Source organism: Temnothorax nylanderi, unplaced genomic scaffold (genome assembly GCF_030848795.1).
Source record: "Temnothorax nylanderi isolate EJ_2023f unplaced genomic scaffold, tnyl_v1.0 TNYL_tig0089_pilon, whole genome shotgun sequence".
Lineage (NCBI taxonomy): Eukaryota > Metazoa > Arthropoda > Insecta > Hymenoptera > Formicidae > Temnothorax > Temnothorax nylanderi.
In genome coordinates, this window is record NW_027249151.1 from 247,587 (window position 1) to 267,242 (window position 19,656).

At 31.9% G+C, this 19,656-nt stretch overlaps 3 protein-coding genes across 17 annotated transcripts in view; 2 read left to right on the top strand and 1 right to left on the bottom strand.

Annotated features, from left to right (window-relative positions):
• On the top strand, positions 1-10,531 carry LOC139774875 (uncharacterized). 10 transcript variants are annotated; one of them, XM_071710393.1, is made up of 7 exons: positions 1-382; positions 1,103-2,876; positions 3,134-4,209; positions 4,494-4,607; positions 4,884-5,034; positions 5,252-5,452; positions 6,311-8,120. In XM_071710393.1, the coding sequence occupies exons 2-7, from the start codon at positions 1,115-1,117 to the stop codon at positions 6,331-6,333; spliced, it is 3,327 nt and encodes a 1,108-aa protein (XP_071566494.1). In that variant the 5' UTR covers positions 1-382; positions 1,103-1,114; the 3' UTR covers positions 6,334-8,120. The 10 variants fall into 10 exon arrangements, 4 of the variants coding, with proteins under 4 accessions (XP_071566494.1, XP_071566493.1, XP_071566495.1 ...); XM_071710392.1 differs by lacking the exon at positions 1-382 and adding an exon at positions 713-814; XR_011718702.1 differs by lacking the exon at positions 1-382 and adding an exon at positions 10,258-10,531 and having other exon boundaries at positions 723-2,876; positions 6,311-7,105.
• The window catches only part of LOC139774876 (insulin-degrading enzyme-like), a 19,933-nt gene continuing 5,759 nt past the window's right edge, over positions 5,483-19,656 (bottom strand). Inside the window, exons 1-15 of one of the 6 annotated variants that reach the window (XR_011718705.1) lie at positions 18,990-19,144; positions 16,881-17,080; positions 15,948-16,448; positions 15,590-15,792; positions 14,989-15,237; positions 14,474-14,863; positions 13,963-14,072; positions 13,698-13,842; positions 13,263-13,373; positions 13,074-13,194; positions 12,740-12,946; positions 12,018-12,310; positions 11,609-11,818; positions 10,088-11,452; positions 5,483-9,703 (exon numbers count right to left, since the gene is read on the bottom strand). Coding sequence is in view for 4 of the 6 variants with exons in the window: in XM_071710395.1 (XP_071566496.1) it covers positions 11,213-11,452; positions 11,609-11,818; positions 12,018-12,310; positions 12,740-12,946; positions 13,074-13,194; positions 13,263-13,373; positions 13,698-13,842; positions 13,963-14,072; positions 14,474-14,863; positions 14,989-15,237; positions 15,590-15,792; positions 15,948-16,448; positions 16,881-17,080; positions 18,990-19,072 (3,063 nt within the window). In the remaining 2 variants the exon portion in view is untranslated. Of the gene's footprint in view, positions 11,453-11,608; positions 11,819-12,017; positions 12,311-12,739; positions 12,947-13,073; positions 13,195-13,262; positions 13,374-13,697; positions 13,843-13,962; positions 14,073-14,473; positions 14,864-14,988; positions 15,238-15,589; positions 15,793-15,947; positions 16,449-16,880; positions 17,081-18,300; positions 18,932-18,989; positions 19,145-19,656 lie in introns of those variants that run through there. The other 5 variants (XR_011718706.1, XM_071710395.1, XM_071710397.1 and 2 more) reach the window with 5 other exon arrangements.
• The window catches only part of Sky (GTPase-activating protein skywalker), a 27,270-nt gene continuing 26,740 nt past the window's right edge, over positions 19,127-19,656 (top strand). The window contains exon 1 of the mRNA XM_071710404.1: positions 19,127-19,144. The gene's annotated coding sequence lies outside the window, so the exon portion shown is untranslated. The remainder of the gene's footprint in view (positions 19,145-19,656) is intronic.

The following is a 19,656-nucleotide window of genomic DNA, read 5'->3' on the forward strand; positions in this document are numbered from 1 at the left end:
TGAACATTGTCATTGAGAGCTGTACGGAAGATCCAAAGGACAGAGATATGCTTGTGCTGGAGCGCTTTTCTTGTCTATAATTGTGTACATTCTTGGGGAGAAAAAAAGGTGGGGAAACAAGGGGAAGCATCCCAGCACGAGCATATACCTTTGTCCTTTAGAAGTTTAGATCTTCCGTAGAGCTCTACAGCTAATGTTCAGTCTATTATATACGTCAATACGTCTGTAAAAATAAATTTTATTAATCAAGTTAAGCGTCAGCAGAAGCAATAAACTTTCCAATAAACGTGATACAGTAAGTGCGTTTATGAAAGCCATAAAAATCTGAATTTTTGTAAATGACGGACTCGTTTCTGGATTTAAACCTGTTAGAGACAAATCGGTGAGTAAAAACACCTTGATAGGGGAGAAGGAAGGGACTTCAACCGAGCTCCGATTAACTTCATTTGTTGACGATTAATTCAACCGTCAGATTTACAACAAATTTCTAACTGCGTGATTCGTTGTCCCGAATTTTCTTTCATATATATCAATTAATAAATCTAATTAGCAGTAATTTCTTCAATTAAAAAAAAATAGCAATCAATTAATAAAATTCTAATAACACAGATACGTTAATTGTTAATTAATTTCTTGCATTTGCATCTCTTCATCCTTCCGCTCTTTCTTTTCACGTTGGAGAGAAAAAGAGAAAAGAATGAACAGTCAACAGTGCAAAAAGTTCAGCTAAAAAGAACAGACCTTATCTTTTGTTCGCCGGCTTGGGAGACCGTCAGCGCGACGTAATTTTCAGTTAGAGAGCTGGCGTAAGGGCGTAAGCGAAATAAATTAATTTTACTTCTTACTCCTACTCTTCCACTTAGACGACGCTTTACTGAGAACCGTTATCACAGTTATCACGGTTTGATACCACGTACTTGTGTACGATCGAGTATGGCCCTTCTAACCTCAAATATTTCTACGGATAAATTATTACAACCTTTCGAATGACGATTCAATTGCCCTTTTTGCTCGCGAAGACACGCGACAGCAGCGAGTTTCCTCCAAACCGATGGGAAAGTCTGTACGCTCTTACCCATTTGCCATTTAATGCTTTTTCAAGTGGTGCACCGCCATGTGTTCCCACGAGACTGTCGCGTGGGAAATCACGAACAACTCCGTCACGGACAGAATGATCGACAACTCCCTGATACACAAATTCAGGCCGTCGCGGAAGATACGAAGGAGGACGAAGGCGCTCAACGCCGAAATAAGGAAACATTGCGGCGTGAAAAATTACAGACACTATACAGAATTGAAGAGAAGTGTCCTGCGAAATTTGGCACACGACACCGACACCGGCGATAGCAGCAATCTCACCGACGTCGACTACGATATTATATACAGCTCTCCGTCGAAACAGGCCAAATATGTGGCCAAGAATTCTGTTTTTACCAGCGAAGAAGAGTGCAAAGGATATAAAAAGAAGAGCGTCAAGGCGAAGAGCAGAGGTAGGAGCACAGAAAGAAGAGAACAAACTAGAAAATCACCGCAAGTAAAGTATACTGAAAAATGTATTGATGTAGGCTGGCAAGAAGTTACAAGGAAAAGCAGTAGCACACCGCATTTGCGTACAAGTATCTTGGATAATGAAGGAATGGTTTTGAAGGATAATGATTATTGGCATTTTATGGCTGAATCTAGTAAGCAATCTCTTTCCCCACGACTCCATTCTCAAAACAGTACATCTAGAATAATGAAATATAGAAATGAACACATGAGACAGAATCATGAAGACACTAATGCAATGGACAATAAATTAAGTTCCGAAAATAATACGATATCCAATAAGACAAAATCTGTACGTGGAAAAAAGGCACGGAATAATAAAAACCAAAATGCGACAATGAATGAATCAAATACTACATTTAATTCACATGATTCACATCATCAACCGTCTCTGTCTCGATCAACTTTAGAAAATAGCAATGATTTTGATAATGAAGCAAATACCCTTGTCCAATCAGAAGATAACAATAGCAACAAATTAACAAGTAATGGAAGCTCGATGAACACAAAGAGTTATGACAATACGTGTACGAATCACAAATCAGAATTGTTAAAAAATGTTAAAAGGAACTTGGTATTGATACTAGAGAAAATCGATTCTACGAATAATAATAAAGATATTAAAACACATAAAAGTCTAAAAGATAAATTGAATAATGATCAATTACTTCCAGCTACCATAAGTATTGATCGACACAGTACGCCATTAAGGAACACAGGACCTAATATGCCTAAGATAAATGATTTGTCACCGGATACTTCATTGTTGGACCACCAAAAAGATTCAGGAATCGATGAAGATTCACAAGATAGAATTGTCAAGATTAAAAGATCTAATAAGATTGCAACAAGTCGCAATATAGAAGAAAACGCGGAAAAAATATCTATTTCTCCAGAACTAAAGAAGAATGACGAAGTAATCGAAACAGCAAAAGATTGTAAGGAAGCTGAAAAGGATGCACATTTGAAATTTAGCAACGACATTTTAAGAGACCAAATCAGCAAAGAAGAGAAGGAGCCTTCCAGAGAAGAAAAAATGAAAAATTCTTCCCAAACAATTCAAAGTGATATAAACATAGATATAAATCAGGAAGATAAAGAAGATGAACATTTTGCAAAAACAGAACATTCAAATAATATTCAAAACCAGCAATTGCTATATCCTAAACAAAATTGTATGAAGAATGCTCATTCCGAACCTTCCAATCATATACAAAAAGAAGAAGACCATAGAAAAGTAAGGAAGTCCTCTGAAGAAGAAGAAGAAATATCCCTTGAATTAAATAAAATCGATAAGGATACAGAGGATTCTTCAATTAATTGCGAAGGTAAGACACATTTTTTTAAATTAGAAAATTCGTGCGATATTCAAAAGCAGCAACTGCTATTTCCTAAGAAATGTTATGTAAAACATACAGTAAATCAAGAAAGTATTTGCACACCCAGTTTTCTTACAATAACTTTATTCGAAGGCATAATACATAAGTACGAATTGTGTAATAAGTAATTTATAACATGCAGTATAGTGTAAATACTTTTTTGATTCACTGTATATATGTGAAATTTTATTTTAGTAACATTTTAGGCGAAGGTAAAAGACAAGCAGACGAAGATAAAGAAGAAAAAAATTTCTCTCAATTAAATAAAACTGATAAGGATGAAAAGACGCATTTAATAAATCAGGAAGACAAAATTTGCATGAACCTGGAAAATACACATGATGTACAAAAGCAGCAAATATTACCTAAAGTTATGCACACTGAAATTCTCAATAAAAAATATAAGATAATAAATAAGAAAGATAATGTCAAGAGTGATATTGAGACAATTGATAATGTTAATAATAATACGGACATTACCAATAAATGTACTCCTATGAAAAAGAATACATTAATACATTGTCCAGATGTCATTAATCACAATACCGATAATTGGCAAGATGCAGCAATAAATGCGGAAGAAATTGATGCACCAATAGCATTGGAAACTGATAATGAAGAGATGAATGTGAATTATGTATCGCCTCAAACCAAAAAGCGACTTCAGCAGCAAGCGAGATTGAATTTAGTTGTGAGCAGCGATTCCAGTGAGAGCGATAATGAATATGTAACAGCTAAAACCTCGCGAAAGCATATCGACACTTCAGATACAAGTCGTTGCAGTGAAGACGACAAAAATGATGAAACCAATCACGCTTTCAAGCAAACGGACATTTCACATAACGAGAACATTTACATACCCAAAAAAGCTATAGTTCCTACAGAAGTAGCGAAATTAGAGTCAACAAATATGAAGAAAGGAATAAAGAAGAAAGCAGAATCGTTAATAAAATGTACGTACGAAAATTTACTCAAAAAAACGCAATATTGTGAAAATGTACATAATGATGATCGAAGTAAAGATGACAGTTTTCAGTTAAGAGTTTCTGAAAGTAATGTTTCGTGCAATAATGAAGAATCTGTTACTCAAGTTGAAGGACACAAACAATCTCTTTTATTACATAAAAAGAACATGTATACCAAAAGTAATGCAAATGAAGAAATAGTGAGGACCGAGTTTGGGACGAGACATAAATCTGAACATGAGCGAAGTGTACGAGCATCAACCAATTTCTGTTCAGACACACATCTTAATATTTCTTACGAGTATAGACCATGCAATGTAAGTAAAATTCTATACATGTGTGTGATATTAGAATTCTTCTTAATCTTGATATCTCTACATTTAAAAAAATTTTAAACGTTTAAAAAAATAATATTTTAAAAATCGAATTTTTCTTTTTCTTTCTACATTGAAATATATTTCTTGCATATAACAAGATCGAATAAGTTTTGGAATTAATGTATTTAAATCACAACTATTTTTGTTGTGAATTTTGTTATAAAAAAACTATAAAATTTTTAATTTGCAATATTTGAAAACTAATTGATCAATTTTCTTTTTAGTTACAAGAATTAGTTGAAGATCAAGGATTACTTGTGGAAACAATGCCAGCAAATTTTACATTGGCCGATCTTTCTGAGGACGAAGAAGCTTTTATCTTGAACGTTCCAAGCAAGGTATACTTTTTTTTTATAAATCCTGTAAAATGGCAAGCATTTTTATTAATGCAAACTGTTAACTTTAATTGTTACTCTTTATTTAATTATTATTTTAATCATTTCTATTAATATGTGATGCAACATATAATTATGCAACAAATTTAATTTTGTTTTTTTAAAGCAGAGATTTGTGTAATAGAAAGCAAACTTATATAATAGAAAAGAAAAAATAGTTTGAAATAAAAATATTCTTTTCAGATCTAATTTTGTAATTTTTAAATTATTCTATAATAGGTGATACAATGTAATTTGCAAGATCAAGTATTGACATTAAAAAAGAAGTCAATAAAATTCGGTGAAAGTAAATACAGAATCGTGCGCAAAGAAGTGGGTACTACATCTTGCATTTTTGCAACTGGTAAAAAACGGAAACCTTATAAGATAAGTAAGTATAGTTTGTGTCGATAAATGGTAATATTACATTTCTCATATTTAATTGTAAAACAAAAGTTAATAAGCTTCTTGAATAAATTTCTAACAGAAATATGCATAAAAAATAAGTTATTTCTAACGGAACGCGATTTAAAATCTTATCTCAGATAATATCCTTTATTGAGTGTATAAGGACTTTCTTTATAACTTATTTTACTTTTATTTTGTAGTAAATATAAAAAAAATCAGTACTATTACTGTCAGAGAAAAATTGCCACAAGATTCGAGAAATACAGAAGTATCCAATTCTTATCGTACTGTTTCTTCTGTACTAAAACCAATAAAAATGAACAATCGACAAACAGGTGAAGCAGATTCAAAAATGATGGAAGTTTCAAATCATAAGAAACGAAAGCGAAGAGAAAGTTCAGGTAAATGAGTTATTATTAGTTATTACAACGTACTCTCTAATAAATATATAATAATAACAATAATACTTATTCACCATACATTACACGTGTTTTTGGACATAATTTTACAATCTTTAAATTTCTCTAAATATTGCACTCGTGTTTTCTCCTAACGCTTTATACTTTGCATATCTATCTTTTACACTTTATTTTTTCATACCCTATTTTCTCATTCGTGCATATTCGCGTTCTATAACATTAATTCTTTCTCTCTCCCCCTCCCCCTCTCCCCTTCTCTCTCTCTCTCACACACACACACACACACACACACACACACACACACACACACACACACATCATTTCCTCAATCTCTATTCCCAATTCTCTTTCCTTCTCTAACTTACCCAACCATTCTAAGAATTTCTTCCCTTACTAATTCCCTCATTTCCTCACATTTCCACATGTACTTCACACCTCCTCTTCTATCTCATATACCGCATATTTCTCCCTCTCCATATATTGTCTCTTTTATTTCCAATATTTCCACATCTCATTCTCGCTCATTGTTCTTTGTCCTTCTCTTTTATCCCTTTAACTCTTTTATCCCTTTAACCTTTGACTATGAAATCGTCAACTACAGATGTAGACAGATGTTTCGTGAATTTTTTTAGATTTAAAAAAAATACAAGGTAGAGAAAAATAGCGTTGAACGTGACAGACCCACGTATACATTCCAAGGGTGTAAAAAAACGGAGAGTTAAAAGTTTATTTTGTTTATTTTATGTATCGTTTTTTTCTTAAATAAGTAATTATTAATAAGAGTAAAGGAAAGGCGTGCAAACTTTTTCACCGATCTGATAAAAAATAATATTCTTTCAGGTTCTGAAACTGAATATTTGTGATGTATGATGAAGACAGGACGATTAAAAGTTTTTTTTAAATTATTGCGATTTATTTTTAAAAATTAAAAATATCAACGAAAAACGAAACTGAAAACGTTTGATTAAAAAAAAAATTTATTAAAAATATTTAATATCTGAATACTTTACATTGCGGATATTAATGGAACTCTCACAATTGGATCCTAATAGAGGAATATTCTTAAATTGTATTCAATTTATCTCATTTTCATATATAGGGGAACCGGGGCTAAAACGTCTACGGGGTAAATACGTCTAATCAAATATCTCGGAACCTGTATATTGTGCGAACTCGCTATTAACATTGTAAACGCTGCTTATAGTACCCATGTGACCAACGGAGTTTCGGCAGGTTACCTGCCGTGTTATGATTTTTACGAGGGCAAACGTGTTTTCGGAAGGTGAAAGTTACATTTTCTGCGCGTGGAAATTTTGTAATATCTGCAATAATATTTGCTCTCCAAATCTCGAGGTACGTGATTATAAAGAGTAATGCATGCTGAACACGAATCCAGTGTAGTTTTTTCATTATCGTTGATGTCTAATATTTCGTGGGCGATCAAACCTGAAACTTGTGTTTGGGGCTAATCGGTCAGTAAGCAGTCCGGGTGCATTTCCAAGACATTTTCGGGGTCACTGCATATGGAATATGGATGAGACGGGAATTACAACCGTTCAGACACCGAATAGAGTCATCGGACGTCGAGGAGTGAAACAAGTCGGGCGAGTGACTTCTGCGGAAAGAGGAACCCTCGTAACTATTTTTTAATAATGTTTCGCATAAAAATTTTAAATAAATTTTTATATTTTTCTCTTAAAAAACAATTATTAAAATGTATCCTATTATTTTTTAGGATTAGATGTACGTATATGTATCGAAAATGCAGTGCAGACTGTTATACCCCGGCATTTTTGAGATTTCAATTTTTCCACCGTTGTCGTTTTTGCTCTATACCGGTTAAACAAAGCGACATAGACAAAAATTTCCTATATAAATTTTGTAGCTAAAGGTTCACTCTTTACAGTGGTATACCACATTTAACTACAATTATTTATTTTGTTGTTAAAAATCGGCACCGAAAAAAAAACGGACTGTTTAGCCCCGGTCTCCCCTATCGTTTAATTTGTAATATCTAATATAATTATATAATTCATACAATAGCATTTATATTTAATTTATACATAATGAACATGCTATTTGTAAAAAAAATAACGAGTTTCAAATATGAAAGGTTTATTTAGTTATTACTGTGATATTATCTTGCATATATATATATACATATACTACGTGTTGCATAGAAATAAAGAGGAACAAAAATTTATGTCAATTATATCTACGTATAGAGTATGTAGCATTCGTTTATTAAGCTCTATTTACATTTATCGTAACGCTTTAATCATAAGCTATCGTGGTCATAAGGAAAGAGGCTATCGTAAATATTGTGTATATATAAAATCGCAATACGTATAAGTTGTGTCGCACAACAGCAAATGGCGAAACAGAATATCAGGAGCCAAGTAGAGCTGTTATGACGAGCATTACGATTAACATTACGATAGATGTAGATGGACCTTTAGACAAAAATATGAAAAGATTATGAAGAAAAAGTACAATTCAAGAGATGCGTGTTCTATACAATAAGTTAATTTATTTTGTAATATTACATTAAAATGCTCAGTTCGTGTACATATCATCATGTAGCAGCGAATTTAATATATCTAAAAATAATTTTCAATAATAAATGAACTTTCAGATGTTTTACATTAAATTTCAATTTATTATTAAAATAAATTGTGTTAAGGACGTTCTCCGGTTCTTATACTAGAGAAAATCGATTTTCTTTAGATTTTCTTGAAACTGTGAATATACGTTAATTTAGGTGTGCTTTATGCGTGGTATAAATTTCAGTACCTCTTCCGGTATAAAAAATAAAGATACTGAGCCTCAAAGTTTCAACTTTTACTAATGAAAAGGTTTTCCAGGCCAAACGGCAAGAGATACGAGGTTGGTCAAAAGGACCAAAGTTGCTCCTCTCGTCGAGTTCTATAAGGAAAAAATGCCAAAATTAAAAAAAATTAAATTAAAAAATTTTTTTTGGTAAAAATTGAAACTTTGAGGCTCAGTATCTTGATTTTTTATACCGGAAGAGGTACTGAAATTTATACCACGCATAAAGCACACCTAAATTAACGTATATTCACAGTTTCAAGAAAATCTAAAGAAAATCGATTTTCTCTAGTATAAGGACCGGAGAACGTCCTTAAGAGCTAAGAGCATGTTCGACTCTGTTGATTGCAAACCAATAATGGAATTGCACCATTATGCAAGAATATTCAAGCAATTTATTTTTCTTTTCAAATGTAATGTGGCAACCTACAATGATTATATATTATTACCCAACAATGTTACATATTATGTCGTATAGATCTTTAGATTTATATTTTTCCCATTATTTTATTATTTTTTTTTCCTCATCTGTAATTCAGAGTTCTTGTAAAATACATATGTTTTCTTTAGGTATTTTTAATTTAGATGTTTTTGTATCATTTATAATTTGTTCTACGGTTTTTATGCAATTTAGTAGCCGTCGTGTCCATGTGCAGATTCTTGGCGGGAGTGGAGATCCTGTAGGTGCCGGTCTCGGGCGACTTGCATATTCGCAGAATTATTCGCAGTCTGCTCTCCTCCCGATTGGAGGTATTGAGCGTACCGGTGCTATTTAAACTTTCTACTTTCTTAATTGGAGTTTTCGTTACAGCTTGAAGTTTCAGAAATATATTTCTGAAACTTCAAATATTGATTTAATATTTATACAAGGAGTGATTGAAGGAGTAACAGGACATGATTAAATTTTTATATGTATAATATAATTAAGGCGATACTTACTAGTCAGATACATCCTTATCACCAGCTATTGAATAATGTCCGGCACCGATTTTCTCAGCGTTAGCGAGAGGCCGGAGCCGTGTGAGCTGGGGGTGACCGGTGTCGTCGACGGCGGCGCCACGACGGAGGTCGTCGCCGTCGTGTCCGGGTGAAGATTGGCGGGAGTGGAGATCCTGTAGGTGCCGGTCTCGGGCGACACATATTCGCAGACTTATTTTCGGTTTGCTCTCCTCCCGATTGCTCTCCTCAGCGTCAGCGAGAGGCCGGAGCCGTGCGTGCTGGGGGTGACCGGTGTCAATATTTGAAGTGTCAGTTTTCCGAATAAAAGCATCTAGTATGGTGTCGTTGACGACGGCGCCAAGACGATGTTCCTGTACAGATTCTTGGCAGACGTAATTTCCATGTAGGAGACTGTGTAGGAGAACTTGATTATTTTCAGATACCTCTTTGTATAAGTCTGCAATCCTAAGATAACCCATAATATAGTCTATTAATGTGAAGAGCTTGATGCGTATTTATATATTAAAAAAAATATATATATATATATATATATGCGCATGTGCATGATATGGCAGTCGATATAAGCATGTTATATTTATTGTTAGAGAAATAACACCAAGATTCTCGCATTAAATATTTTCTTATGATAATAACTTGGCATTTTGTTATTACTTATTTCCTTTGATTAAGTATCTTGCTTCCTTCAAAGACATCTAGTTGTTGACTATTTTAAAAACTTGTTATAGAAATATGTATGTCCCCGAACGATATATATATATATATATATATATATATATTTGTATCAATAATTTCGAAAGTCTGTATTTGTCAAACATATTCTATACTTACTCATTAATTTCACTATTATCGATGTGTGGCAGAGTAATGCTAAATTTACTGCCAAAAAGTTATATCATCATGATTTTGCTGTAAGCCCAGAATATTCAATGTGTGCTTGGTCTTGCAATAAGTGTCTTCTTAATGTATTTACATTACATTCAGATAACATCTCATTACAGATTTTGCACATTAGGCCATCAAGGGATGACGTAAAATAATTCCACACTGAATCATGGGTTATGATCTCCAATGCTCTATGCCATTGCAACCGTTTTGTATTATAGATCTTTAGGTATGTACATAATATACATGTACATCTGAAAGTTCAGCATTTACTAATTATTAAAAATTATTTTTAGATTTATAAAATTCGTTGCTCTTTAATTTATATATGAATTGAGCGTTATTTAATGTAATATTGCAAATTTATAAATTAAATATGGAGCACACGTCTCTCGAATCGCATTTTTCTTGAGGATTCCTTCATATTTTTTTTCTAAAGATTCATATTACGTACTTTATATGAAGACATAACTTACACATAAATTTTTATTTTTATGCAACACCCAGTTTATTTATTCAATTATATAACTAAATAATAACATATAAATAATAGATATGCAAAATACTGTCACCGTGATAATTACATAAATCTTTTATATTTGAATCTTTCTGATTTGAATATATACAATCACAAAAGAAAATGCTTGATTATGTTAATTACACAAATAAAATTTACAAAATTTTGATAGCATAATAATTATAAGATTGAATAATATAATTCTCTTTTAATAATAAACTGTATAAGTATTTATGTCACAATTTGTAAATTCAATGTACGCCAGATTGTACAAAAATTAGTTACAATAATAAATAATTTATTAATTACTATAAAGTAATGCGTTATTTTATTTAAATGAATAGTAATTATGCATTAAAACAAATTCATTCACTATCATCATATTTTTTTATAATTATAAGAAGAGCGTGTAAGCATATATCAAGATTTTGCAAATATTAATTATAAATATTAATAAGTAATTTAATTTCTAAAAAATTATGCGTCAAATTTTATATAATTAAATATATAAACAAATGTATACATTTAATTCACTATTATCTTATCAATTTTTTTTATAACTTAGAACAGCGTATGCCCTTTCTGAGAAAATATTTTTCGAACGGTTTTAATAAAGGATATAAAGCTTGACTATTTTTAAATGACATGATATCGTCGATTTTCTTAACGGCTTCTTCGCTCGATGAATCGGCTATTTCTTCGGTTGTGTTATTAACCAAATTCTTTTCTGTTGATGATACCGTGGATATCACATGTACTGATAGTTTATGTCGAGCTTTGCTATGTATATTTTCCTAGGGGACATAAATTAAATTTATTATTTTTTCAACCATTAAAGTCATTTTTCACGAAACTTATACGTCATACAAAAAATCATATTCTATATTTTCTATTTGTCTTTTCTTTTCGGTTTGAATAATATATTCTGTATTTAAAAAAAAAGTAGTTACCTTAAAAAAATTAAGTAATTGCTGCTGTGTTATCGTCTTTAAGTAAGCTACTTCAATATTTTCACGATCAAAGTTATATTGTTGGCTTACAATCTCATTCCAATATAAAGTGCATCGTGCACTTAACATTTTGGGTTTCTCCAGACGTAATGCAGCTAGAGCTTTCTTGTGTTCCTTAAATTGGTCTTCTGGCATAGTAGATATATGTTCCTGAAATATAATTATAGTGATATTAATGATTCTTTAATAGAAACACAGCTTCATGTTATTACATTATACATGTGGACTGTTATATTTATTTGATCACAATATCATAGGATATTGTGTGAGAAATTTAAATAAAGGACCATATGGTTAAATTAATCAATGTATTAACATATATTGTTATACAAGATCCTATTATACTTACCAACATAGAATCCAGAAATGAATCGATTCGTTTTTCGACATATTGCGGATGTTTGTCACTTTGTACTATAATTCGCAAACCTTGCGCTCCACTCGTTTTACGTATACCGCTAAATACTATATAACCTAATTGCTCTTTAGTTCTTAACGTATTGAAGCAAGGTTCTGCAATAATTTGTGCTAAAAGTTCTAAAAGCATATTCGATTCCGTTGATTGTAAACCAGTTGGATGGTACACCATTGCACAAGAACTTTTATGCAACTTATTTTCCGCTTCAAATAGAAAGTGGGAACCTACAGTAATTATATATCATTATACAATACTATTACATAATATATCATAAAAAATAACTCATTAAAAGCTATTATTCAATTTCTGAAACAAATTTTATTGCAGATAAAATGACATTAACAACAAATAATTTATTATATTTCTATATAAATATTTTTATATCAAAATTTTATATTTCCATATTTTTATATTCTTTAAATTTCCAAATATCTGTTTTCTATAAAGATTGAAATAAATTTAGTTTTTATTTTTATATATTTCTTTTTACTTTCCTAATAATCCTAGTATCAATATAAAACCATTAGAAAAATAATAAAATTCTTTATATTAATTTTCTTTATATCAAAACTATGTCCCTTAATATAAATTAAAATTCTTTAAATATATTAATTTTTTCAAATTATTATAAGCACGATTTGTCATGCGCTTACCATCATCTAGCTTAATTTCACGATACAATAATAAATGCCTTTGTAACAAGGGTACTATGTTAGGCACTGCAGTTGTCAACTTAGACTCAATTAGTTTTAGAATATCTGTAGCTTCCGTTATAGTTACGTTACCATGTATTAAGCATTCCACATGCACTTTACTGAGAAGCTGTGGTATAAATTGTTGGAGTCTATCAACATTTAGATCTATATATGACAGAAATTTTATATATATTATTAATAAGTACAATAATCATACTAAGGACTAAAAAGAATTTTCAAGAAGGAAAAGAAAATAATTTTTAACAAAAAATATTAGTTCTCTTACACTTACAAGTAGTAAATTCCAATAATTCATCCTTGAGCCAAACTTGCTCTGCCAACAAGACTACAAGATAATACACTGCATGTTGATAAGGTTGTTCAGCAGCGAAATTTTTCAAGCACCTGATATACTGTAAATCATATATTTATATAAATACGCTGCTTAACTAAATTAAAGAGATTGATTTGTTATACATACATTTTCCTTTAGGATTTCAAATCTCTTGGGATCAATCTTAAATGTTGTCATTCGGTCCATGATTTTTTCCAACAGCACACGTTGTTTATCATCGTAACCACCTATAGCAAGCTAAGAAAATAATTAGTCTTTCTCTTGATTTATGAATGCTTTTCTTATAAAACATTAAATTAATGTTTATATATATAACATTATATATAGATAAACATTACAGAAATAGAATTAGGCATATTTATTAATATTAATAGTTATAAATGAGAAATAAAATATAATTTGTGAATAACCAATATTTTACGTATAAGAAATAGAATTTATTTTAAACATTACTAATATTAGTAACAAATTGAATAATAACTTATCTACATATCGCCTAAATCTATTTAAATAATATACAATATTTTATTAGGGTTATTATATACATGTGTATATACTCACTGTTATTCCATATTTTGAATTAGTAAGTTCCCATTGTAAACCAGCTAAATCAGCAGCATATGCATACTCATTAAGAGAGTCACGAAATAGCTGAACAAACATATGAGTCAAGTTGCAACTAAGAGGATCCATATAGGCGAACGGACTATAAATAATAGACAAAACAAACGTTGTATATAATTATGAGGAATTATTTTTCTATCACAAAAGATTGCAGCTATTACTTCAATTCACGATGTATCTCTTACAATAACTTATCACATACCTAACGAAATCGAAGATCATCCTCGCTCTCGGTACAAGAAATTCATCGTCCTTTTTATACCAAAGTCTTACAAACGATGTATCCTCCAAAATAATAGGAAATTTTTCTACCTGTAAAATTTCATCTGTTAGTATGTATAACATATAAATACAGAATCCGATAAAAATCGGCAGTACAATAGAGCAAAAGTTCTCTATGCAAAAACAAAGTGTAAAACATTTTTATCTTTCTTATATCACAATTTTTCGGCTTTGTCTTAAGTAAATTAATAATCCTTAAACACCGGCATATAATTTTATACAGTTAGTGCAAAAATATATTCAAAAAGCATTTTGATATAATAATTATTATTATATAAAAAAAAAATATATATATATATATATATATATATATATGACAGAATTTATTCGATTCTAAAAACACATGGTTTCAGCTTCATGAAGATTCTGCTTCGAATATCACAAAGTAATACTCGGGGATTAATATTGCGAAAAATGATAATTTTAATTACCTTAGTTTGTGGCTTGATATCAAACGTGGTCGCTATAAATTCATTCTTAGGAGGCAATTTTAGATCCGTGCTATAGCCAGCGAGGTGCCACATGTCCAGCATTTTCTTGGATACTTTCTCTTTCTTATATTTAGTGCCGTACCAACTTTCGGTTTCATTGGCTATACTTTCATACGCTTTTGCGACCACGTGAATCCTGATATTTTTCGGTGTCAGATGTTCCATTATCTGCTCGATTAAGTCCGGTCTCCACTCAGTGAAAACATGTTCCGCACGCAAAACTTCGTTCATGGGATATTCCTGTATCGCTTGGACCATAGAATTCACATAATTACGAGGCGAAGATTTTTCCCTAAAACGGAAATTCATGTTCGCAATATCTCTGTATTCCTGCAAATGCAAAATCATATAAGTCCATACGTAATATAGAATATTAAAATAGAGTGTCCGGTAAATTGCAATCCTACAATCTCCCGAGCATTCTACGTAAGATTGTATTTTTTTTTATTAATTACATCGTAAATCCATTTGATCGGGCCTTTCAACTTCAGCATATTGATATACTGAAACATTAGTTGAACAATATCTTCGATATGCTTAATACCTTCTTCGGTTAGATCTACAACAACACTGAAGAAACTGAAACCTCTGGCGCCTAAGCGTTTTCCAGATATCAGAGAGTTACACCAACCCCTGGCCTTTAAAGCCGATAATAATGAACCCTCTCCTTCGTGTCCAAGTAAATGAGAAACGTAATGCGCAGGCTATATAAACAATATCACATAATTATATATAATCATGTGTAATATAATAATTACAATTATGTATAATATTAATATTAATAACTAAGAATTTTTTATAAGGATATTTTTATAATTCTCGCAACTCTTTATATGTATATAAAATTTTAAGATACAATTGCATCCACAAATACAGCAGCACAAACGTACACAAACACGCATACATCCTTATTCGCACCCTCATCCGCATCCGCGCCTGCGACCATACACGCACGGACACACGTACGCACATATTATAAGAAATAATACATATAATTATATTTAAAAAGAACTAATATTCGTATAAAGTGTCAAAATGAAAAGAAAAATATATTACCAACGACCGATAATGTTGCTGCATGTCAGGTATAGGAAACGAAAGGTCTAAATTTCTTGTATCCTTTATCGGAACAATGTACCATATAGTGCGAAAGTGTTCATCCTTGAATGGATGTTCAGGCCATGTTGGAACTTCAATTTCCTTGTTTCGTACTTCACAAAAGAGATCCACTACCATGTTTTCGAGTTCATCTAAACTCTCTAAACAGAGCATTTATTCATTAAAGTTATTTCATTAATCATCATACAGTTCATATCCCAAAAATTAAATATTTTTAGACATATTGTACAACAGTATAAATAACATTCAAATGTTCTAAGAACAGGTCTAATCAAGAACTTGTAAATTATCATACCTTTGCCAAGAACACACAGCGACATAATATTTGCAGAATAATACTTTTCATGAAACTCTAGTAGCCTATTTCTAACATTAATGTTCTTTTGCTTCGGTATTATGTCTAATGTTTCTCTATTGCCTGTGCCGAATTTTGAATATGGATGATCTGGGCTTGCAGACGATTTATCTAATTGATCAAATCGCCAAGTGTCATTCGCCAAATTTTTCTCGTGTTCTGAATTTATGGCATTTAGCTCCAGCTCAGTCAAGGCCTCCGTAAAGCGAGGCGCTAAAAAAAACTGCGCAAAGCGATCTAAAGCGCCTTCTAGTTTCTCCGGAGTTATATCAAAGTAATAGGTGGTGTGATCTAAGTGTGTCGATGCATTGCTCGCACCGCCATTATGCGACAGATACATATTGTAATCATTCTGCTCAGGATATTTCTTCGTTCCCAAGAATAACATGTGCTCGCAGAAGTGTGCTAATCCAGGTAGATCATCTGGATCGCACATATAACCTGTAACATATTTTATCTCTAATTAATTAATTTTGAAACTGATAATTTAACAATCATTAATAGAAACATATAAATCCTTAATAATCACAAAATATGACTAAATCTGTCCAAGAGAAATTATAAACAATATTAATAGTATAGAATAACTCAGAAGAGGAGAACACCTAAACAACACATTAAAATATTGAATTTATATAGAAAAATACATAAAGTTATTAAGCAAAAGTCGCAGGTCAAATCACAAAGATCCAGATATTAGCACGTTAAAAAATATTAAATATATTAGACTGATAAAAAGGTCATTTATCTTTTTTTATATATATTTTCTGTTATAATTTATAATATGCGTACAATGAATTATAAGAAAGTTCTGATAAGAACTGCTAGAAACATCAAGTATAAATAAAATAGTGATAATAATAATATGATTACCAGTATTAACGTCCATTGCAACAGCACTCTTGTCAGTTGTTGGATCGCTTATTAAAAGTACTTTCATTTTATTAGCAAGTACTAAGCCTCTGTACAATCGGTCGTCATTTTGTGATTTTATTATATTATTGTATCGCTTTTGCACACGTTTATGAGTCGACATATTGCTCATCGAAGCCATGGATTCGGAAATATTATTTCTAGACATAAAAGAAATACAAATAATGACTTTAGGGATGCATTAATTTGTACACCAATGCTGATAAATTTTCTAACTAAAACAAAATTGTAAAATAATTCTTGAAACGTTACAAAATATTTAATAAAATATTAATAATATCAAAGATGAAATAATATATTGAATAAAAGTATTAAAGTATAAAAAAATATATTAAATATGTATGAATATGACACAATATTATATAAATACAAACTATTACATGGATTATAAAGTTACATAGTCTCTGCTTTGTTAAAACGTCGAGAGAAAACATTCTCTTTGTTCAAATCATTTTTTCCTTCAATCTGCATTCTTCTTTTAGTAGACCAAGTGCAAAATAAAAATGTAGCACATTTGTGTTCATTTCTACCAATGTAGATTAACTTTAATCTCGGTTTAATTTATTTTGTTTTTACCTTTTTCTAGTTCTAAGAACTAGGAAAGAATAAAAGAAAGTTAAACCAAGATTAAAATTAATCTGCATTGATAGAAATGGACATTAATCTTTCTCATTTCTCATTTTCTCATTTCAGTAAGATAACAGCTGATTAATAATAAGAATGAATCGTAATAAGGTACTACTGAAGAACAATTTTAACTAAAAATAGTAGATAATATTTTTGTATGTTTTGTTCTAATTTAATTTGTTAAATAATTGTTTTCTCCAAATATTAATTCTTGAGGAACCATTTGAACACACTTTTACATCTTCCATAAAGAAAAAAAGGAAAGAATTTCCTTAAAGAAAAGAATGAACCATAGCAAAAATGTCTAATAGTTTTAAAACATACCCTGCACATTACATTTAAAAGTAAGTCAAAAAGTAAACATTAACTTCAAACACTTCAATTAAATGGGGCAAAATATGAATGTCAGTGGTGAATATATATCTAATTGCAAAACTACATGTCAAAATCAGTTTCGCTCAAGTGTAATAATTTCCTTCAAAATAATTAGACTTTCTTTTATTTTCCCTGTAACAGGGCGAATCTTGCAGCGATTGTGACACAATTCACAGAAAGGAAAAGCAAGAAGAATATTGTGGATTCATTGCAAATGATATGGGGAGAAAAAAGAATGTATAAAGGCGCATGTAGCCCCAGTGTGTATTGTACAATTTACGTTACCACTCTCAAGCTCGGGTAGCGTACGGTTGCTTGGTCAATAATCAACACTATTAAAGCGACAGAGTATTCTTACTTGCGGTCACAACTCTCCGCAAGGGAGTTCTCGTCGTTCTGATAAATCGTCGACGACGTGACTTCGCGTGGGACGCGACACGATCGAATCTACCGTTTTCCTTCTCTTTCTCCTTCACTGTTCACCCAAATATCGTTCGCACCACCGATCTCGGTGGTGGCTTCGCACGGGGGTTATGGGTTATGCGTGAACAACGCGCGAACAACGCACTCCCTCTCATACGCACGATACCTCCGTAACTGGGGTAAACTGACAACGAATTGTCTCGCACCAAGATTACCTCGTAACGAAAAGAAAAATAAAAAGCGCCACTGACAAAGGCCAAGTCACGAGTCACACGACGGCGGGTGCCGTTGAGATTGAGGTTAGGTCCAGCGACGCGCCAGCACGAATTCGACCGACAGAAGACGGAGGACGGAGCTCGTGGAGCCGCGACGATTCCTCGGTATCGTCGCGAAATCGTCGTCCACCGAAAAAAAAATCGCGAAATCACTAAACTGTCTAACTAGGATACGTCGATTTAACGATCGATGGGCAACGATGACGCGGCGAATGACAAAGAACTTATGAGGAAAGTGAGGAAACGATGTTCCTCATTCCTGTCAGGTGCGCATAGATCCGCGCGTGCAGCAACGGAGCAACGACAAGTGTACTCGCATTTGTGGAGAAACGTAAGGTGTGTTGTGTACCTGAAAAGGAGCAGGCGAGATCGTGCAGGACGTGCAGGTAGTACGAGCGGCACGCGGGATTTTAACGCGCGCGTGGCGAACATCGGAGGCGAATTTGGTACTTAGGGTCGGATCATCCGAAGAACACGAGAAATATCCGACTGCACGCGTCGATCGTAAGTCTGTTATTTACAGCTGAACTGGTTTACTGGTGTACACTCGCTGCACTTAAAGCGAAATAGATATGTGTGTGATTTGAAGTTTAGCCTGTAGCGAGGAAGGAAATTTAATTTTAGTGCAGTCCAGTGTAGATATATATAAAGAACAAAACACGTGTATCGGCGGAGTAGTGGACAACAGTTTGAAGTTAGCAGCGCGAAACCCGCGGGGATTTAAATCTTGACATTAATTAACATTTTATAATTACAGTATGTAAGTCTAATTTATGCTTATAAAGTTTTAGTATTTTTTTAATTTTTGTTACAAGAGCTTTAGTAAATCAGGATAAAATCGGAAAGAATAAATAGAATTGCAGTATTATTTAGTAAATTTAGTTTATTATTTGCATAGTTAATTTGATTTATTTAGTAATTATATAATTAGGAAACTTTCGTTCAACACTCGCATCATCAAAAATGCATTTATCTACTCTGATCCGGGCAAGATTCCCATTGCAGTAAGCAATCGA

Excerpts from the sequence above, each read along its gene's own strand:
- LOC139774875 (XM_071710393.1), top strand. The coding sequence starts at position 1,115 with ATGTGTTCCCACGAGACTGTCGCGTGGGAAATCACGAACAACTCCGTC. Across the intron at positions 4,210-4,493 it reads ACGAGTATAGACCATGCAAT|TTACAAGAATTAGTTGAAGA; the intron begins GTAAGTAAAATT and ends TTTTCTTTTTAG. Across the intron at positions 4,608-4,883 it reads TCTTGAACGTTCCAAGCAAG|GTGATACAATGTAATTTGCA; the intron begins GTATACTTTTTT and ends ATTCTATAATAG.